The 17,181-nt window shown below is 41.4% G+C and overlaps 1 protein-coding gene across 3 annotated transcripts in view; it reads left to right on the top strand.

Annotated features, from left to right (window-relative positions):
• The first annotated feature begins 2,827 nt into the window (after positions 1 to 2,827).
• The window catches only part of YLPM1 (YLP motif containing 1), a 69,196-nt gene continuing 54,842 nt past the window's right edge, over positions 2,828 to 17,181 (top strand). For all 3 annotated transcript variants that reach the window (XR_013961014.1, XM_080676682.1, XM_080676681.1), the window contains exon 1: positions 2,828 to 3,820. Coding sequence is in view for 2 of the 3 variants with exons in the window: in XM_080676682.1 (XP_080532808.1) it covers positions 2,957 to 3,820 (864 nt within the window). In the remaining variant the exon portion in view is untranslated. The remainder of the gene's footprint in view (positions 3,821 to 17,181) is intronic.

The following is a 17,181-nucleotide window of genomic DNA, read 5'->3' as shown; positions in this document are numbered from 1 at the left end:
TTCAATCCCCAGTGGTCAGGGCACATGCACAGTTGCTCACTCAATCCCCAGTCAGGGCACATGCAGGAAGCAACAGATTGATGTTTCTCTTCCTCTCTAATAGCAATAAAGACATTCTCAGGTTAGGATTAAAAGAGGGGGGGGGTAAAATACTTAGGAGTTGTACATTGAAAATTGCTAAAAGACAATACAAAGAAATGAAAGGACATCCTGATAGAACAATAAATGTTGCAGAGATTTAAAAACAAAAGACATCCTGTGTTTGTAGATTGAAAAAATCAATATTGCCCTGATGGGTTTGGCTCAGTGGATAGAGCGTCGACCTGTGGACTCAAGGGTCCAGGGTTTGGTTCCCATTGGGGGTATGTGCCTTGGTTGCGGGCATATCCCCGGTGGGGGGCGTGCAGGAGGCAGCTGATTGATGTTTCTCTCTCATCGATGTTTCTGGCTCTCTCTCCCTCTCTCTCTCTGTAAAAAAATCAATAAAATATATTTTAAAAAATGTTTTAAAAAAAGAAAAAATCAATATTGTTAAAATGTCCATGCTACCCAAAACTATCTACAGATTCTTTGTAATTTCTATCAAAATCCCAATGACATTTTTTGGAAGAAATAGAAAAAACATGCTAGAATGTATGTGGAATCTCGAGATACCAAATAGCCAAAACAATCTTGAAATAGAACGAAGTTGAAGGTCTCACACATCCTGATTTCCAGACACTACTATAAAGAAATAGTAATCAAGACAGAGATATAGACCAATAGATCAGAATAGAGAGCCCAGAAATAAACTCTTGCATATATTGTCAAGTGATTGTCAACAAGGGTGCCAAGACTACACAATAGGCTAAGGACAGACTCTTCAGCAAATGGAATTGGGAAAAATTGGATGTCCACATTAAAAGAATGAAGTTTGAGTCACCTTATACCATACACAAAAATTAACTCAAGATAGATTTAAGACCTAAAACCATAAAACTAGAAGAAAACATAGGAGGGAATCTTCAGGACATTGGGTTTGACAATGATTTCTTGACTATGACACCAAAAACAGTCAACAAACACAAAAATAGTCAAATGTGACTGCATCAAATTTAAAAGCTGTGCGCCAAAAGGAAACAACAGCAACCAATGGAATGGGAGAAAATATTTGAAAGTCACATGTCTGATAAACGCAGGAACCCCACTGCCCACTGGGTACTACGGGAAGGGCTGTCTGTGAAGGCCTCACAGAGACTGGAATGTAGTTCAGAAACTGGATGGGTAATATTCTTTTTCATCTGGGTGCTGGTTACACAGTTGTAAATATTCACTAAGCTGTATGCTTACGATGTGTAATTTTTTAATTTTTTAAAATATATTTTATTGATTTTTTTACAGAGAGGAAGGGAGAGGGAGAGAGAGTTAGAAACATCAATGAGAGAGAAACATATATCAGCTGCCTCCTGCACACCCCCTACTGGGGATGTGCCCACAACCAAGGTACATGCCCTTGACCGGAATCGAACCAGTCCGCAGGCTGATGCTCTATCCACTGAGCCAAATTGGTTAGGGCTAATTTTTGTTGTTGTTGTTAATCCTCACCCGAGGATATTTTTCCATTGATTTTTCATAGAGAGTTGAAGGGAGGGGGAGAGACAGAGAGAGTGAAACATTGATGTGAGAGAGACACCCTGACGGGAATCCAATCTGCCACCCCTCAGTAGAGGGCTCACACTCTACCCACTGAACCAAACCAGCCAGAACACGATGTGTAATTTTATATATATATGTTACACTTCAGCAAAAAGTTTAAAGAAACAAATTCCATTCTGAGAATGAGCAGCTCTTTCTTCTGAGACTATTTAGATTTCCCACTTTGCACTCACATCCACCTCCGAAGACAGATGAAGATCTGGGCTGCTCATTAGGAAGCAAGGTCAAATCTTTAAATGGCACACAACTGATACACTGACACTAATATTCTCAGTTAGGTAGTATTTTCAGGATTCAATGTGTATCAGCTTTGTTTTTCAGTGATTTATTCAAGCTACAGAAGTTCACGTTTTTGAGAGATTTGGTTATATTGTAAGTCGGCCTCTTTAGACAATCTTTGTATCTGTTCTTCGCTATCTTTGCTTTTAACTGAGATTCTCTAACATGAGTTCTTATGTTGAATTATTGTAAAGAATTCAATTTCTCCCCTTTTATAACTGCAGATGTTATCTTTCAGATGCCTGCAGAATTGGTGTAGTCTTATATTCTGTCTTCAAAATACGTTTCCACTCTTCACAAATTTGTTCCCAGTTGGGTTCTTTGTTATAATGGAATTAAGTATATTCATTTAATTTGAGACGAATTTGACATCTTTACAATTTTTCCTCTTTTTATTCAGATCACGGTAAGCCTCTTCATTATTTCAAGTCTAATTTTATCCCACTCCGATATGATTTTGTATGGCTCTGTAATTTTCTTCGTATAAATTCTACATATTTCTTATCGGAGTTACTTCTATTTGTTTCATGTTTTTTGTTGTTGCGATTGTAGATGGAACCTTTTTAATTTTTAATTTTTTTCCCCCATTCAAAAATGAACTCCGTGGAGCAATAGGATCTCTACCACCCCTTTCCGCGGGGAGACTCTATGGTTCCTCGGTGCTATGACCGCATTCTACTCGCACCTACAGTATCCGAACCTGAAGGAAGGTGGCAACCGAGAGTTGCCAAGCAAAGGGCCGCTCTATCTCGCCTTTGTTCTCCTCTCTGTGACTACTGCGCAGGCGTAGTCGCCCCAGTGCCGACCCCGCCTTCCCGGTCGTGGGCCCAGCTCGGGAGCGCCGGCGCACTGGCGCGCTCCGCTTACACGCTCTGGGGCCTGTAGGCGCCGCGAGTTCCGGCTGTCGCCGTCGCCGCCGCAGCTCCTGGAGGTCGGTTGCGACGAGTAACGGTGCTGGGACGAGCCCTGCGCCTTCTCAGATATGTACCCGAGCTGGGGCCGATATGGCGGGAGCAGCCACTATCCGCCTCCGCCGGTCCCGCCGCCGCCGCCGGTGGCGCTTCCTGAGGCCTCGCCCGGGCCTGGGTACTCGAGCTCGACGACTCCCGCGGCCCCCTCGTCCTCAGGCTTCATGAGCTTCCGCGAACAGCACTTGGCTCAGCTCCAGCAGCTGCAGCAGATGCACCAGAAGCAAATGCAGTGCGTGCTCCAACCCCATCACCTTCCTCCGCCCCCCATGCCGCCCCCGCCGGTGATGCCCGGGAGCGGCTACGGAGACTGGCAGCCGCCGCCACCACCGATGCCCCCGCCACCGGGGCCGGCCCTCAGCTATCAGAAACCGCAGCAGTACAAACACCAGATGCTGCACCACCAACGAGACGGGCCTCCTGGTTTGGTTCCCATGGAGCTGGAATCCCCCCCTGCATCTCCCCCTGTGCCGCAAGGGTCCTATATGCCCCCATCTCAGTCTTACATGCCCCCACCTCAGCCGCCACCCTCGTACTACCCCCCGGCCTCGTCTCAGCCCTACTTACCTCCCGCCCAGCCGTCCCCTTCTCAGTCTCCACCTTCCCAATCCTACCTGGCGCCCACTCCTTATCCTCCCTCTTCCTCGCAATCCTATGGGAGCCATTCCCAGTCCTACTTGCCCCCTTCTCAGGCATCTCCTTCCCGCCCTTCCCAGAGCCATTCTAAATCCCCGCTACTAGCTCCTCCACCACCGTCCACCGCTTCTGGGAATAAGACAACTGTCCAGCAAGAGCCTTTGAAGAGTGGTGCCAAGAACAAGAATGCTGAACAGCATCAAGCTGCCCCTGAGCCAGATCCTTCTAAGATGACTCCACAGGTAAGAAAGCATGTGCCGGAGCCTCATCTTTTCACCTAGAGGGCCCTAAGTGAGCAGGCCTCCGGGCTTTAGCCTAATTATAACACTGTGACTAGCTAATGTACACTCCAAAGGATTCCATAAGAGGGGTCTGACTTCACCGCTTTTTAATTACCTAGATGTGGATTATTAAAACTGAAAATGTTTCTAGACACCAGAGTAGTGAGGTGGCTCAAAAGTTACTTTTCAGATGTATTCCTTGGTTTCCTTTGACCAATTTCTTAGGTTTTGTTGCTTTTGCAAAGGACTTTGCTTTAAAATTGTATTTTAAAATGCTTTAAAATTGTATTTTAAACTAAAATTTCCATTTGAGAGGCAGCATAAAAAAGAAGCTTCTGAAAGAACTGACACTTGAAATGCATATAAACTTTATGACCATTTAGCTTCTTTAAAAGAATAGGGGCCACAGACAGCTGTCAGCTTCCTGAATTAAAAGGTTTCACCAATTGAAGGATTGAAATCTTGTGCTTATCAGGAGCATCCTAATTATGCTCATAGATATATATGCAATACATAGGGGAGTCTACACATTTGACCCTTTGGGGAGTCGATTGGCCATGTAAGGAATTGACCCATACATGCTTTTCTCACATCACTTAAAGATTTAAGACATGACCAATTTGCTGTATTGCATTGGTGTTATCGTTCACTCCAAAGTGGGATTTGGCCAAGGTAAAAAATAAATTTAAAAAAATGTGTGATGCCTCTTCATTCATGAGAGAGCCATTCCTCTAAACTTCTATTTGAAGTGATGCTTCCCAGAGAACGGTCAAAGACAGATAGGATAGCAGTAATAAATTCTTCCCTTTAGAAGGAAGATAGAACTGAAGTGGATAAATTATTTCTTATGATTTCCTAAAATAGACTTTTAGCACTTACTAATCTACCTTAGATTTCCTAATGAATCAACAGATCCTTTTAGTTTACAAACTCAGATTTACATATAAAAGATTCCCAAAAGATAGGGATGAAGTATTTGAATATTATAGTGGTTTGGCATTAGAAATTAAGAACAGAAACAAGTTGTTTTAAGTAAGCAAGAGGTTGTGGTTGGCACATCATCAGGAGAAAACACTTGAGGTGCTGGGGTAAAATAGTAGAGTAAGAGATTCTGTTGGCTTATGCTAGAGTACCATCCCACCAGGTTATTTCCCCCAGATTCCTTTCTTATAGAGACAGAATTTGTCTCCTTCCCCACCCCACTCTGAAATTTCCAGTGCTTTTGTTGTCAAACACTGTGTTAATCCAAAATATGACATTTATATCTTCATCTCTACTGGACTGTTTTTTGGCCTTTTAGAGAGATAAACGAATTGTTTTATGGGATTCGGGGAGGGGGATCAAACCTGTCCTTAATATAATACCATGAGCACTGCTTTTGCTTTTCTGCCTTTGTACCCTTGTATATAATGAACTTCTTTTAGTGCTTTGAATATTCAGCGCCACCAATTCTTTGGTGAGAGCCATAAAGAAAGCACTCGGAAAGAAAGCTATTAAAGATGAGAAGTGTGAATGGGCTAATTATCAAAAACAGGCATTGTAAGCCTGTTTGGGCTTTCCTACCTCTACCTAGAATTCATCCCAACTTCCTCAGTCCTCTTTCCCCCCTATAGTTGTATTACTTTCAAGGTACATCTCACATATCAGGGTCTCTGTGAAGCCATGCCTCAGCTCAGCCATTTGATTGGTTCTGTTCTTCAGATTGTAAGTCCCTTGCAGACAGGGACTATCTCACTCATCTTTTTATCTCCTGTAGCACCTAGGACAGTACCTTGCAAATTGTAGGCTCCCACAAAGGTTTGTTGAGTAAGATACAAGAGTTGCATCTAGACTTAGGATGCTTTGGTTTATACAGGGGTGGGCAAACTTTTTGACTCGAGGGCCACAATGGGTTCTTAAACTGGACTGGAGGGCCGGAACAAAAGTATGGATGGAGTGTTTGTGTGAACTAATATAAATTCAAAGTAAAGGAGCGGAGGGGAGAGCAAGAGAACTGGATAGAACAGCCGGATCCGGCCCGCGGGCCGTAGTTTGCCCACGGCTGGCATGCCAGTGCCAATCTCAGATAATTAATCCTTTGGCATATTTTTCTTTGATTTATATTCTATTTTTGGAAAATGTCATTTAAAATGTGAAAGATTTTAAACATACAGAAGTTCCCTCCCCGCCCCCCCCCATCCACAGTTTTGCTTCACTCCGAACATATTAAATGGAAAATTCCAGAAATGCTCAATTTACTGTGCTTTTCTGAGTAGCGTTATGAAATCTTGCTCCATTCTGTTCCGTCGCTCCTGGAAATGAACTATCTCTTTGTCCAGCATATCCACCCTGTATCAACTACTTGTCTATTTGTCCATTAGTAGCCCTCTTGGTTAATAGATTAACTGTTGCAGTATTGCCATACTTGTGTTCAAGTAATCCTATTTTACTTAATGGATGCAAACACAAGAATAATATATTAGCAATTTGGAAATGCCAAAGAGAAGCTGTCAAGTGCTTCTTTCAAGTGGAAAGGTAAAAGTTCTCAATAAGAAAAGGAAAAAAATGACATGGTCAGGTTGCTAAGATCTATGGCAAGAACAAAACTTTTATTCGTGAAATTGTGAAGGAAAAAAATTTGTGGTAGTTTGCTGAGAGAGACCACATTTATTATAACAGTATATTGTTATAATTGTTCTATTTTATTGTTGTCAGTCTCTTAGTGTGCCTAATTTATAAACTTTGTCATAGATATGTATGTTTAGGGGAAAAACAGTACATATATAGTTCAGTACTGCCTGCAGTTTAGGCATCCACTGGGGGTTTTGGAGCGTATCTCCTGCACATAAAAGGGACTACTATACACAAAAGTGAAAATGGTATGATTCTCCCCCCCATATACCCAGCATTCAGATTCAGCAACTCAAGAGTTTGCCATGTTTACTTCACGTAGGCCTTTTTTTTATTGTTCCTGCTAAAATATTTTAAATCAAATCTTAAATCTCGTGTCATTTCATCCTTATATTCTTAGACATCTTTCCAAAAAACAGAGCCTTTTCTTAGATTAACACATTATAACACCTAGCAAAATTAACAACTGTTTTTTTGTGTCACCTAATACCTGATCCATTCAGATTTCCCTTACTGTCTCGCCATATTAATGGAATTAAAAATAAATCCTTTTTATCATCCATGCTAAAATTCCCCAGTAGATTCAATTATGTTTGGTTTGTTCAAATCAGGATCCAGTATAGATATTTTGGATAATTCTTTGTTGTGGGGGACTGTCCTGTACATTATATGATGTTTAGCAGCATCTCTGTCTCTACCTACTAGATGCTATTAGCAGCCCCTAATTGTGATAACCAGAAATATTTTCAGACATTGCCAAATATTCCCTTGGGGGAGGGGGGATCACCCTCAGTTGAGAACACCTGATTTAACTCAATTTCTTCTATTCTCTTTTTCTATCCCATGCTATTGAACTTGATGAAAAATCTGTTGGTTGTCCTGTAGAATGTCCTTCATTCTGGATTTGTCCGCTGTCTCATGGTGTCATTTGACTTGTTCTTCTCTTTTCCATGTTTTTTGTAATGTAGAAGTTAACTCTGAAGTTCAGCTTTAGATTTAAGCTCAACTTTCTTTTGGCAAGTGTACTTTGTAACCTAGGTAATGCTGTGCACTTCATTTACATCCCGTTAGGAGACACTCAGTGCCTGGTTGCCCCACTGTTGGTGGTGCCAAGATTGATCAGGGGGCGGCAGTCTGGTCCCTCCACTGTAAAGCTTCCCATCAATTTTGCATGTTCCTTCCATCTAGTGGTTCATCCATTGATGTTCTTTGCCTGAGTAAGTTATTTCTTCATTAGAGGCTACAATGTGGTGATTTTTTTTCATGCCATTTCTTCTACATTTATTAAATAGAATTCTGTAAAGAAATACTTTCACTCATGAACCATGATTGTTTGATTGGAAATACAATTAGTATAGGAAAGACAGGATAAATGCTTGATATCCTTCCATTTAGTTTCTGGTTTTCAGAGTAAAGCATTGGTGATTTAATGGAATGCATATTTTTTCAAGAATTAAATTTTCTGTTTGTTTAATGAACTAACTAGGTAAAGTGCATATTAGCCTTTTTTCATGAGTTGTGATTTTATCTTTTTAGTCTCAAAACTTATTTGGGAAAAGCTGTTGAATTTTTTTTGAGTTTTTAGTCCTTTATTTAATGTTCAAGTACTTATTGAGTAGCGACTATGTGCCAGGTACTCTGCTTAGTATTGAAGATGAAGTGGTAAACACTAGGCCTCATTGACTTGTTCTGATGGGGGGGGAGACATTTTAAGTAACTGAGAGAAGAACAGGGTGTTATCACATTATAAAATACAAAATACAGGATTATAAAATATAAAATATCACTCAATTGTTCCATAAAGAATGGGGAAAGTGAGGTGTGTGTGTTTTTTTAAGCTCAGAATCCAGCACATAGTAAGTGAAAAACAAATATTTTTTTAAAATGTTTGGATATAGGAGGGACTTCTAACCTAGTTCAAGAGGCCTCCCTTTGTAAGTGATATTTAAGTGAAACCCAAAGAATGGGTAGGAATTAACCAGACAGTGCTCAAGGAATTAAGTTCAGTAAGGCATACTAAAATCTGAGAGTGATGGTTGTAGACACAAACCAGATTAGGAAGGGCCTATCAGGACTATCTTAAGGGCAGTAGGAAGGTAGTGAGAGATTTTATATAGCCAAATGTGACAGATTGGCATTTGAAAAAACTCACTGTTTGCAATATAGAGAATAGACTCAAAAGGAACATGAGTGATTTATATAGAATATTTAATAAATAATTCAGGCAAGAGATATTAATGGCTGCCATGGCCGGTTTTGCTCAGTGATTAGAGCATGAACCCTCAGACCCTAAGGGTTGTGGGTTCAATTCTCAGTGAAGGGCACGTACCCGCTTCAATCCCCTCCCGAGAGTGAGAGGCAACCAAATCGATGTGTCTCTCTCATGTTGATACTTCTCTCTCTCTCTCTCTCTCTCTTTCTCTCCTCCCTGTCTCGCTCTCCCTTTCCCCTTCCTTTCACTCTCTCTAAAAATCAATGAAAAAATATCCTCATTCCTTGGATGAGGATTAAAAAAGAGAGAGAGAGAGATAATAGTGGCTTAGAATTGGATGGTAATCCTGGAGATAGAAGTGGAAAACTGGAGAAATGTTTAGGTGCTAGACTCCAATTGATTGAGTGGTATTGGAGAGGAAGGCATCAATGATGATGTCTGGCTTTCTAGAATAGGCTGCTGGGTGGATGGTGATCCCATTTATTAATAAAATAGGAGAACCTGGAGAAAGAGGAATAACGGATCTGGGAATGAGGGGGAAATGATGAGTTAAGTTTTAGATATACTGAGTTTCAAGTTCTTGAGACATAAGAGTCCAAAGGGAGATGTCCAATTGGAAGTTAGATATAGGTGTGGAATCTAGAAGGGAGATCTGGGAAACATGATAGACTTGTGAGTCATCAGCATAAAAATGGTATTTGAAGTGTGTAGAGTAAGAATAGAGGTTAATGGACATTGAGCCTAGCCTCCCAGAATCTCGGTATCACAGGGAACCAGCAGGAAAAAAGGCCACATAGATAGATGGAAAATCAGGACAGTGTAGTGCCACAGAGGTGAAGAGAAGACTGTTTCTAGGAGGAGGGAATGGCCAGCTGTGTCATGTACTGCTGAGAGGCTGAGCAAGATAAAGACTTTGAGTTATATTTTGCATTTACTGACATGTAGATTATTGTTGACCTTGGCAGGAGCAGTTTCATAGTGACTGAAGCCATATTGCATTGATTTGAGGAGTGATGGAAGGTGAGGAAATGGGGATGGTGAGTATAGACCACTCTTTCAAGAAGTTTGACTGAAGGAGAGAGAATGAGGGCAGGGGCTGGAGGAAGAAGTGAAGTAAAGGAGTCTTTTTCTTTTCTTTTTTTTTTAAGATGGAACTAAGATTATCTGGTGACCTTATTTTCTTGGAGTAGAATATAAACCTCAAAAATACAGAAAATAAATGTATTTTAAATAAATTTTTAAAATGGAAATCTAATACTATATCAGATTCTCCCTCCTCCCCTTTACTTTAGGATATAAAAGACATAATATATTTAGTTTTATAGGCATTTATAATAATCAACCTGGATAGGGAAGGCCTCAAATTAATTTTTAAAAGCTCTCTCACTCTCACTTTCTCATTCTCTTACTCTCCTTTATATTTTCCTACTTGAAAAATTATTTAGTGCCTAGTTCATAACTGTACTGGTAGCCAAGAGTCAGTATGTGCTTGATGAATAAATTAGCACCTTTTTTGGGTAATGATATTTGTGAAAAATAATTCTTGCATCCTAACTTTTTAACTCCATTCAAGCTCTTTATTTAAAAAATATATTTTTATTGATTTCAGAGAGGAAGGAAGAGGGAGAGAGAGATAGAAACATCAATGATGAGAGAGAATCATTGATCAGCTGCCTCCTGCATGCCCCACACTGAGGATCAAGCCCAAAACCCAGGCATGTACCCTCACCGGAAATTGCACCATGACCTGGTTCATAGATGGATGCTCAACCACTTAGCCACACTGGCCGAGGCACAATTTTTTTTTAATGTGACATATGCTGTGATTTGACCTGATTTGTGAGCTAACATTCCATATGAGATGGAGCTGTGTGATATGATGGGACATTTACAAGAACCAGGTACTAGTTCAGCTTCATTAGCAAGTGTAGGCAGATTTTATTCCTTACTAAAATAAAAGTAAATCATCCTTCTTGTGGTCACTGAGGGCATTTTTTTAATGATGTCATCATTATTCATTTGGAGAGCTTTAAGAATGTGTCCAAACTTAGTCCTAGGATTGAATTAAACATGCTTCCTGCTTATTGGGTTCATATTAAGTAGAAATTGACCTGCAGTGCCTTCTGTCAGTAAACTAGCAATTACTTGAGCTCCTAATAAGGTCCTTAACCCTAGACTAAGTGTAAGACAAAGATAGGAAGCATGAAAATAAGGAAGGTGCAAATTCATAAAGAATCTTCATCTCTGTAACTATTAGTTTCTAGTTTGTGACAGATAGTTTGCATCTTTGTATGTTTTGGTGATGTTTTCAAAGCAACTGAAAAAAGAGAAACTTTTAACTTCTACTAGAAACAGACTTATTTGCTTTTCTTAAACTGAAAGGTAAACATATTGCTATTTTTATAAAATAATAAAAGAAGGTTGAAAATGTTTTAATACTGTATTATTGTTGACTATCATGATCACTGTACTATTTTGTTTGTTTGCTTATTTTTACGATTGGTAAAAGCAATTATATCCTGGAAGCTGATGATTATGTATATGATAATTAAAAACAAAAACCCCAATCATAACCTAAACTTCAAAATGGAGTTAGTGAGATGAAATGTATTCTTCCCAGTGGATTGGAGCATAGAAATGAGTGGCCTAGAGAGATGTCTTCAGTTGATTAACAGCTATTTATTGACATACTACAGAATGGTCCAACACTGTATGTTTAAGCACCAGATATAAGAAAAGAGTGAAACATTAATCTTCTAAGAAAATTATCCTGTGAGTGGAAAAAAGATAACAAAACAGTATGTTAAATGAGAAAGAGTTTGTATATATTATGTATATTTTATACATCTGCTTTCATATAGAAAATTGGGGAAGTATACAATAAAATATTAGCAATATAGAAAATCCTGGTTATCCAACGATAATGAATCACAGTGAATGCCAATAAAATAAATCCATTTAACATAGAGACCAAAAGTTTATTGTAAAATATTTATTTGGGACATAATCTTGAAAAAACAGAGCTCAAAAATCATAAAGAATGGCTGAGTCTTAGAATGAACAAAAAATAAATATAGATTATATTTCCATACTATAATTTTTCTAACAAAATTATATGGCAACATTATATACACCTTTTATTCAGTTTTTGGATATACTGAAAAACTATTTTAGGGATTTATCAGTTTTACCAGGCCATTTTTCAACCTTTGATAGTCAAACATTCTCTTTTGTAGTTCCTATTATAAAAGTTACTAGTGGCTCGGTGTGTGAAATTCATGCACATTAAAAGGGAATTAATTAGAGGAAATATTTTAATATCTATTATATCCTGTCAGAGTCTGGGCTGGTGACCCTGGGGACGCAGCATCAAGTCCAGCTGGCGCCGCGAGACCCAGAGTCAAGTCATGGGTGCGGGTATCTGGCTCCCTCCTCCCTCCTGTCAGAGTCTGGGCCGGTGCCCGCGGGAACGCAGCATCAAGTCCAGCCAGCACCGCGAGACCCAGAGTCAAGTCCCCGCCCACCTGCGTGCACCTCACTGCGCACACAGCTCTGCCCACTCGCACCTGCCACGCACGGTGCCTCCTGGGGATGGGTCATTACAGCGTGAGGGCGTCACTACCACAGGCTTTTTATATATAGGACTAGAGGCCTGGTGCATGAAAATTCATGCACTTTAGGGGGGTCTCTCAGCCTGGCCTGCCCCCTCTCACAGCCCAGGAACCCTCAGGGGCGGGAGGCGACCTGGCGATCAGGGGAAGGCGACGCCCCCATCACACCTCTGTTGCTGCCACTGCCGGCAGTGCAATCCTCATACAGCCCTGGTTACCTGAACCTCGGGAGGCCCTGGGCGGCTGAACAGCCGCCATCCGAGGCTTGCCTGTGCCTTGGGCGTTGGCTGGGCAGCCACCATCTGAGGCTTGCCTGTGCCTTGGGCGTCAGCTGGGCAGCCACCATCTGAGGCTTGCCTGTGCCTTGGCCGTCGGCTGGGCAGCCACCATCTGAGGCTTGCCTGTGCCTTGGGCATCAGCTGGGCAGCACCATCTGAGGCTTGCCTGTGCCTTGGGCGTCAGCTGGGCAGCCACCATCTGAGGCTTGCCTGCGCCTTGGGCTGGCCCTGGGCGTCTGCAGGGCTGAGGGGACTGGGGGACTCCAGAGGAAGGTGCACAGAGCTAGACCGGACCCACCTGGGGGCAGGCCCGGCCGTGCTTCACGCTTGCTGCCCCGGCAGGGCTGAGGGAACTGGGCACCACCATCTTGTAATCAAGGCATAATCTTGATTTATGTGTGTTTCTGTTTAAAGACCCTTATTTAATATATATTGTTGATTCATTAAAATTGACTTCACAGCCAGCAACACTAACATATGCATGAATGAAGCTTTATATAACATATTTTCTCTATAATGCACGTCATAGCCTTCTGGCACTTAGGAACACCAGTCAGCACTTCAGCACTATGCGTGGTGGCCACTTTATTTATTTTTTATTTTTTTATTTTTAATAAATCTTTATTGTTCAGATTTTTACAGGTGTTCCTCTTTTTTTTTCCCCATAGCTCCCCTCCACCTGATTCCCCACCCCACGCCCTTATCCCCCACCACTGTCTTCATCCATAGGTGTAAGATTTTTGTCCAATCTCTTCCCGCACCCCTCACTCCCCTTCCCCCTGAGAATTGTCAGTCCACTCCCTTTCTATGTCCCTGATTCTATTATATTCACCAAGAACAGTCCATTCTGTTCTTCAGATTTTTCATTCACTTGATTTTTGTTCACTTGTTGGTAGGTATGTATTTGATGTCATTTTGTTATTCATAATTTTTATCTTTACCTTTTTCTTCTTCTTCCTCTTCTTAAAGAACACTCTTCAGCATTTCATGTAATTCTGGTTTGGTGGTGATGAACTCCTTTAGCTTTTTCTTGTCTGTGAAGCTCTTTATCTGACCTTCAACTCTGAATGATAGCTTTGCTGGGTAGAGTAATCTTGGTTGTAGGTTCTTGCTGGCTTTGAATATTTCTTGCCACTCCCTTCTGGCCTGCATAGTTTCTGCCGAGAAATCAGCTGACAGTCATATGGGTACCCCCTTGTAGGTAACTAACCGTTTTTCTCTTGCTGCTTTCAAGATTCTCTCTTTGTCTTTTGCCCTTGGCATTTTAATTATGATGTGTCTTGGTGTGGTCCTCTTTGGATTCCTCTTGTATGGGGTTCTGTGCGCTTCCTGAACTTGTAAGTCTATTTCTTTCACCAGGTAGAGAAAGTTTTCTGTCATTATTTCTTCTAATAGGTTTTCAATATTTTGCTCTCTCTCTTCTTCTGGCACCCCAAAAATTCGGATGCTGGTACGCTTAAAGTTGTCCCAGAGGCTCCTTATACTATCTTCATATTTTTGGATTCTTTTTTCTTTTTGTTTTTCTGGTTGGATGTTTTTTGTTTCCTCATATTTCAGATCTTTGATTTGATTCTTGGGGTCCTTTGATCTACAGTTGAATTTCTGTATATTCTTTATTTCAGACAGTTTATGCTTAATTTCTGACTGGTCCTTTTCCATTTTTTTGGCATTCTCATTAAGATCCTTAAAGGTCTCACTAAGTTCCTCAGCAGTTTATAGAAGATTCTTGAGTAACCTTATAAATGTGGTTCTGAACTCTATGTCATCCAGTAGTTTGCTTTCCTCCATTTCTTTCATTCGTGACATGTTTCTTTGTCTCCGCATTTTGGCTGCTTCCCTGTGTTGATGGAGTGGCTTTGTGTGGTAGGTGACCTATAGGGGCCAGTAGCTCAGCCTCCCCAATCACCTGAGGAGGACGCTCTTGATACACCCCCTTGTGGGCTGAGTGCAAAGTCTTGGTGTAGTTAAGCCTTGATTGCTGTTGGTACACTGGGAGGAATTGACCTCCAGGCCAATTGGCTGTGAGGACCCACTGTGTCTATAATGGAAGAACTGCTGCGCTGGAGACACGCTTATGGTGCAGGACTTGTTTCAGTGGGGCTTTGGTGCTCACTGAGTCTGCCTCTTGAATGTGTCACTTATGGATGTGAGGAGTTGAAATCTGGTGTTTCACATTGACCAATAGGTACACTGGCTTCTGGATCTCCAATGGGGTGCAGGTCAGCTACTGTCTGAGGCTACCCAGCAGGAGCTACAGCGAGAACTACAGTTTTCTCCTCTTTGCTTGGGGTTTGGAGGTTTTGGAGCTGTCTGACCTGGGCTACAAGTTTGCTGGGTTAAGCTGTGATAGGGCAGGTCATTCATATGCTAAAGCCGCTGCTTGGAGGTTGGGTGGGTTTGTAGATTGTGCAGGGCGGGGTCTCAGGCTGTCACTAGGCTAGGGCGTGGCAAACAGCGATGGCTGCCAGTTAGCCGGCTCTGTGTCTCCTACCGTGTCCCTGCATCTCAGGCCCCAGTGCAGTAAACAATTATTCCTGCGCGCAGCCCTGCAAGCAAGCCACTCTCACTTTCCGACCCGATGGCAGACAGTCCAGCTTCTCCCCGTAGGAGTTTGGGTCCCCCGCGTCTCCCCAGAAACTGGAGTTCTGAGTAATCAGGAGCTTATCTCCCTTCGGGTTGAAAAAAGTAGCGCTCCCAGTCGCCCGCCGCCAGCCCGATATGCACGCCTCCGTACCTCAGCTTTTCAGCACTTGTGCACATCTCACTGTTCTTTTCTCTTTGCTTCTAGTTGTAGAACTTCCACTCAGCCAGCTTTCCCGTGGTTCTGGGTGATAGACATTTTGTCTTTTAGTTGTAGTTTTGAAATTGTTGTGCGAGGCAGCAGTTTAGGTTTTTACCTACGCCGCTATCTTGGATCCTCCCTTGCGTGGTGGCCACTTTAAACAACAAAATCACTAATAAAAAAGCACAGAGACCAGCCGGTGTGGTTGAGTTGTTAAGCACTGACCTATGAACCAGGAGGTCACAGTTCGATTCCTGGTCAGGGCACTTGCCTGTGTTGTGGGCTCGATCCCTAGTGTGGGGCATGCAGAAGACAGCCAGTCAATGATTCTCTGTCATCATTGATGTTTCTATTTCTTCCTCTCCCTTCCTCTCTGAAATCAATAAATATATATATTTTAAAAAGCACAGAAATGCAAAAAAAAAGTGACCCTAATTAGACCATTGAAAAGACCACTTATTTACAGTAGGAGAGCCACAGAAGAAGGTGGGCATGGCCGTGTTGTGCCTGAGCTGGGTCGTGCAAGTCAAGTGACTCAAAAAAAATTTTTTTTAATATATTTTATTGATATTTTACAGAGAGGAAGGGAGAGGGATAGAGAGCTAGAAACATCGATGAGAGAGAAACATCGATCAGCTGCCTCCTGCACACCTCCTACTGGGGATGTGCCCGCAACCAAGGTACATGCCCTTGACCGGAATCGAACCCGGGACCCTTCAGTCCGCAGGCCGACGCTCTATCCACTGAGCCAAACCAGTTTTGGCGTGACTCAAATTTTTCACCATTGTACATACACATAGGCACATTCACAAATACAGAATCCATGAATAATGAGGATCAGCTGTATTTTCTTAATTTTTTTCCACATTAAACTTGTGATCTTTTAAAGTGAAAGCACAAAACAGGCTTCCAGAAAATGAAATTACATTATAATTTGGAAGGCAGAGTGAAACTTTTAAAATAAATAGAAAGATTTAAGAAACACATTCTATTCTAATTTATGCACACAGTAGTTCCCCTTTATTTGTGGTTTCCCTTTCTGCAGTTTCAGTTACCTGTGATCAACCACTGTCCAAAAATATTAAATGGAAAATCTCAGAAATATACAATTTGTAAGTTTTAAATCATGCGCCGTTCTGCTTTGCTTATGAAATATCACACTGCCCCACACTGTCCTGATCCATCCCATTCGGGATGCGACTCATCCTTTGTCTGGCACATCCATGAAGTATACACTATCCATGCCATTAGTCACTCACCTGTCTCGGTTATCAGATCCCCAATATTACAGTGCTGTGTTCAAGTAACCCTTATTTTACTTAATAATGTCTCATTCACCTCACTTCATCTCATCACATAGGCATTGTATCATCATCACAAGAAGTGTGAATACAGTACCCTAAGATATTTTGGGGGAGAGAGAGAACCACATTCATGTACCTTTTGTTACATTACATTATTATAATTGTTCTGTTGTATTGTTATTGTTGTTAATCTCTTATTGTTCCTAATTTATAAACTAAACTATCATAGGTATGTATGTATAGGAAAAAAAAAGTAGGATATTTAGAGTTCAGTACTATCCACTGTTCAGGCAGCCACTGGAGGTCTTGGAATGTATTTCCCTTGGATAAGGGAGGACTTCTGTATATACCTAGGAATATACTACAAATGTTTAAAAGAATATACAACAGATGTTTAAAAGAGAGAAGGCAGTGAGAAGAGGTAGGATTATTTGATTGTGTTCATTCATTACAAAATCCCCCTGGATAAGTCTGAATCAACTAAAGACAGGTTAAAAGCAGATAGCTGTGAATACTGACAGGTTT

Source organism: Plecotus auritus (assembly GCF_963455305.1).
Source record: "Plecotus auritus genome assembly, chromosome: 1".
Classification (NCBI taxonomy): domain Eukaryota; kingdom Metazoa; phylum Chordata; class Mammalia; order Chiroptera; family Vespertilionidae; genus Plecotus; species Plecotus auritus.
Note: the sequence above shows the minus strand (reverse complement) of the source record. Positions and strands in the feature narration are given on the sequence as shown.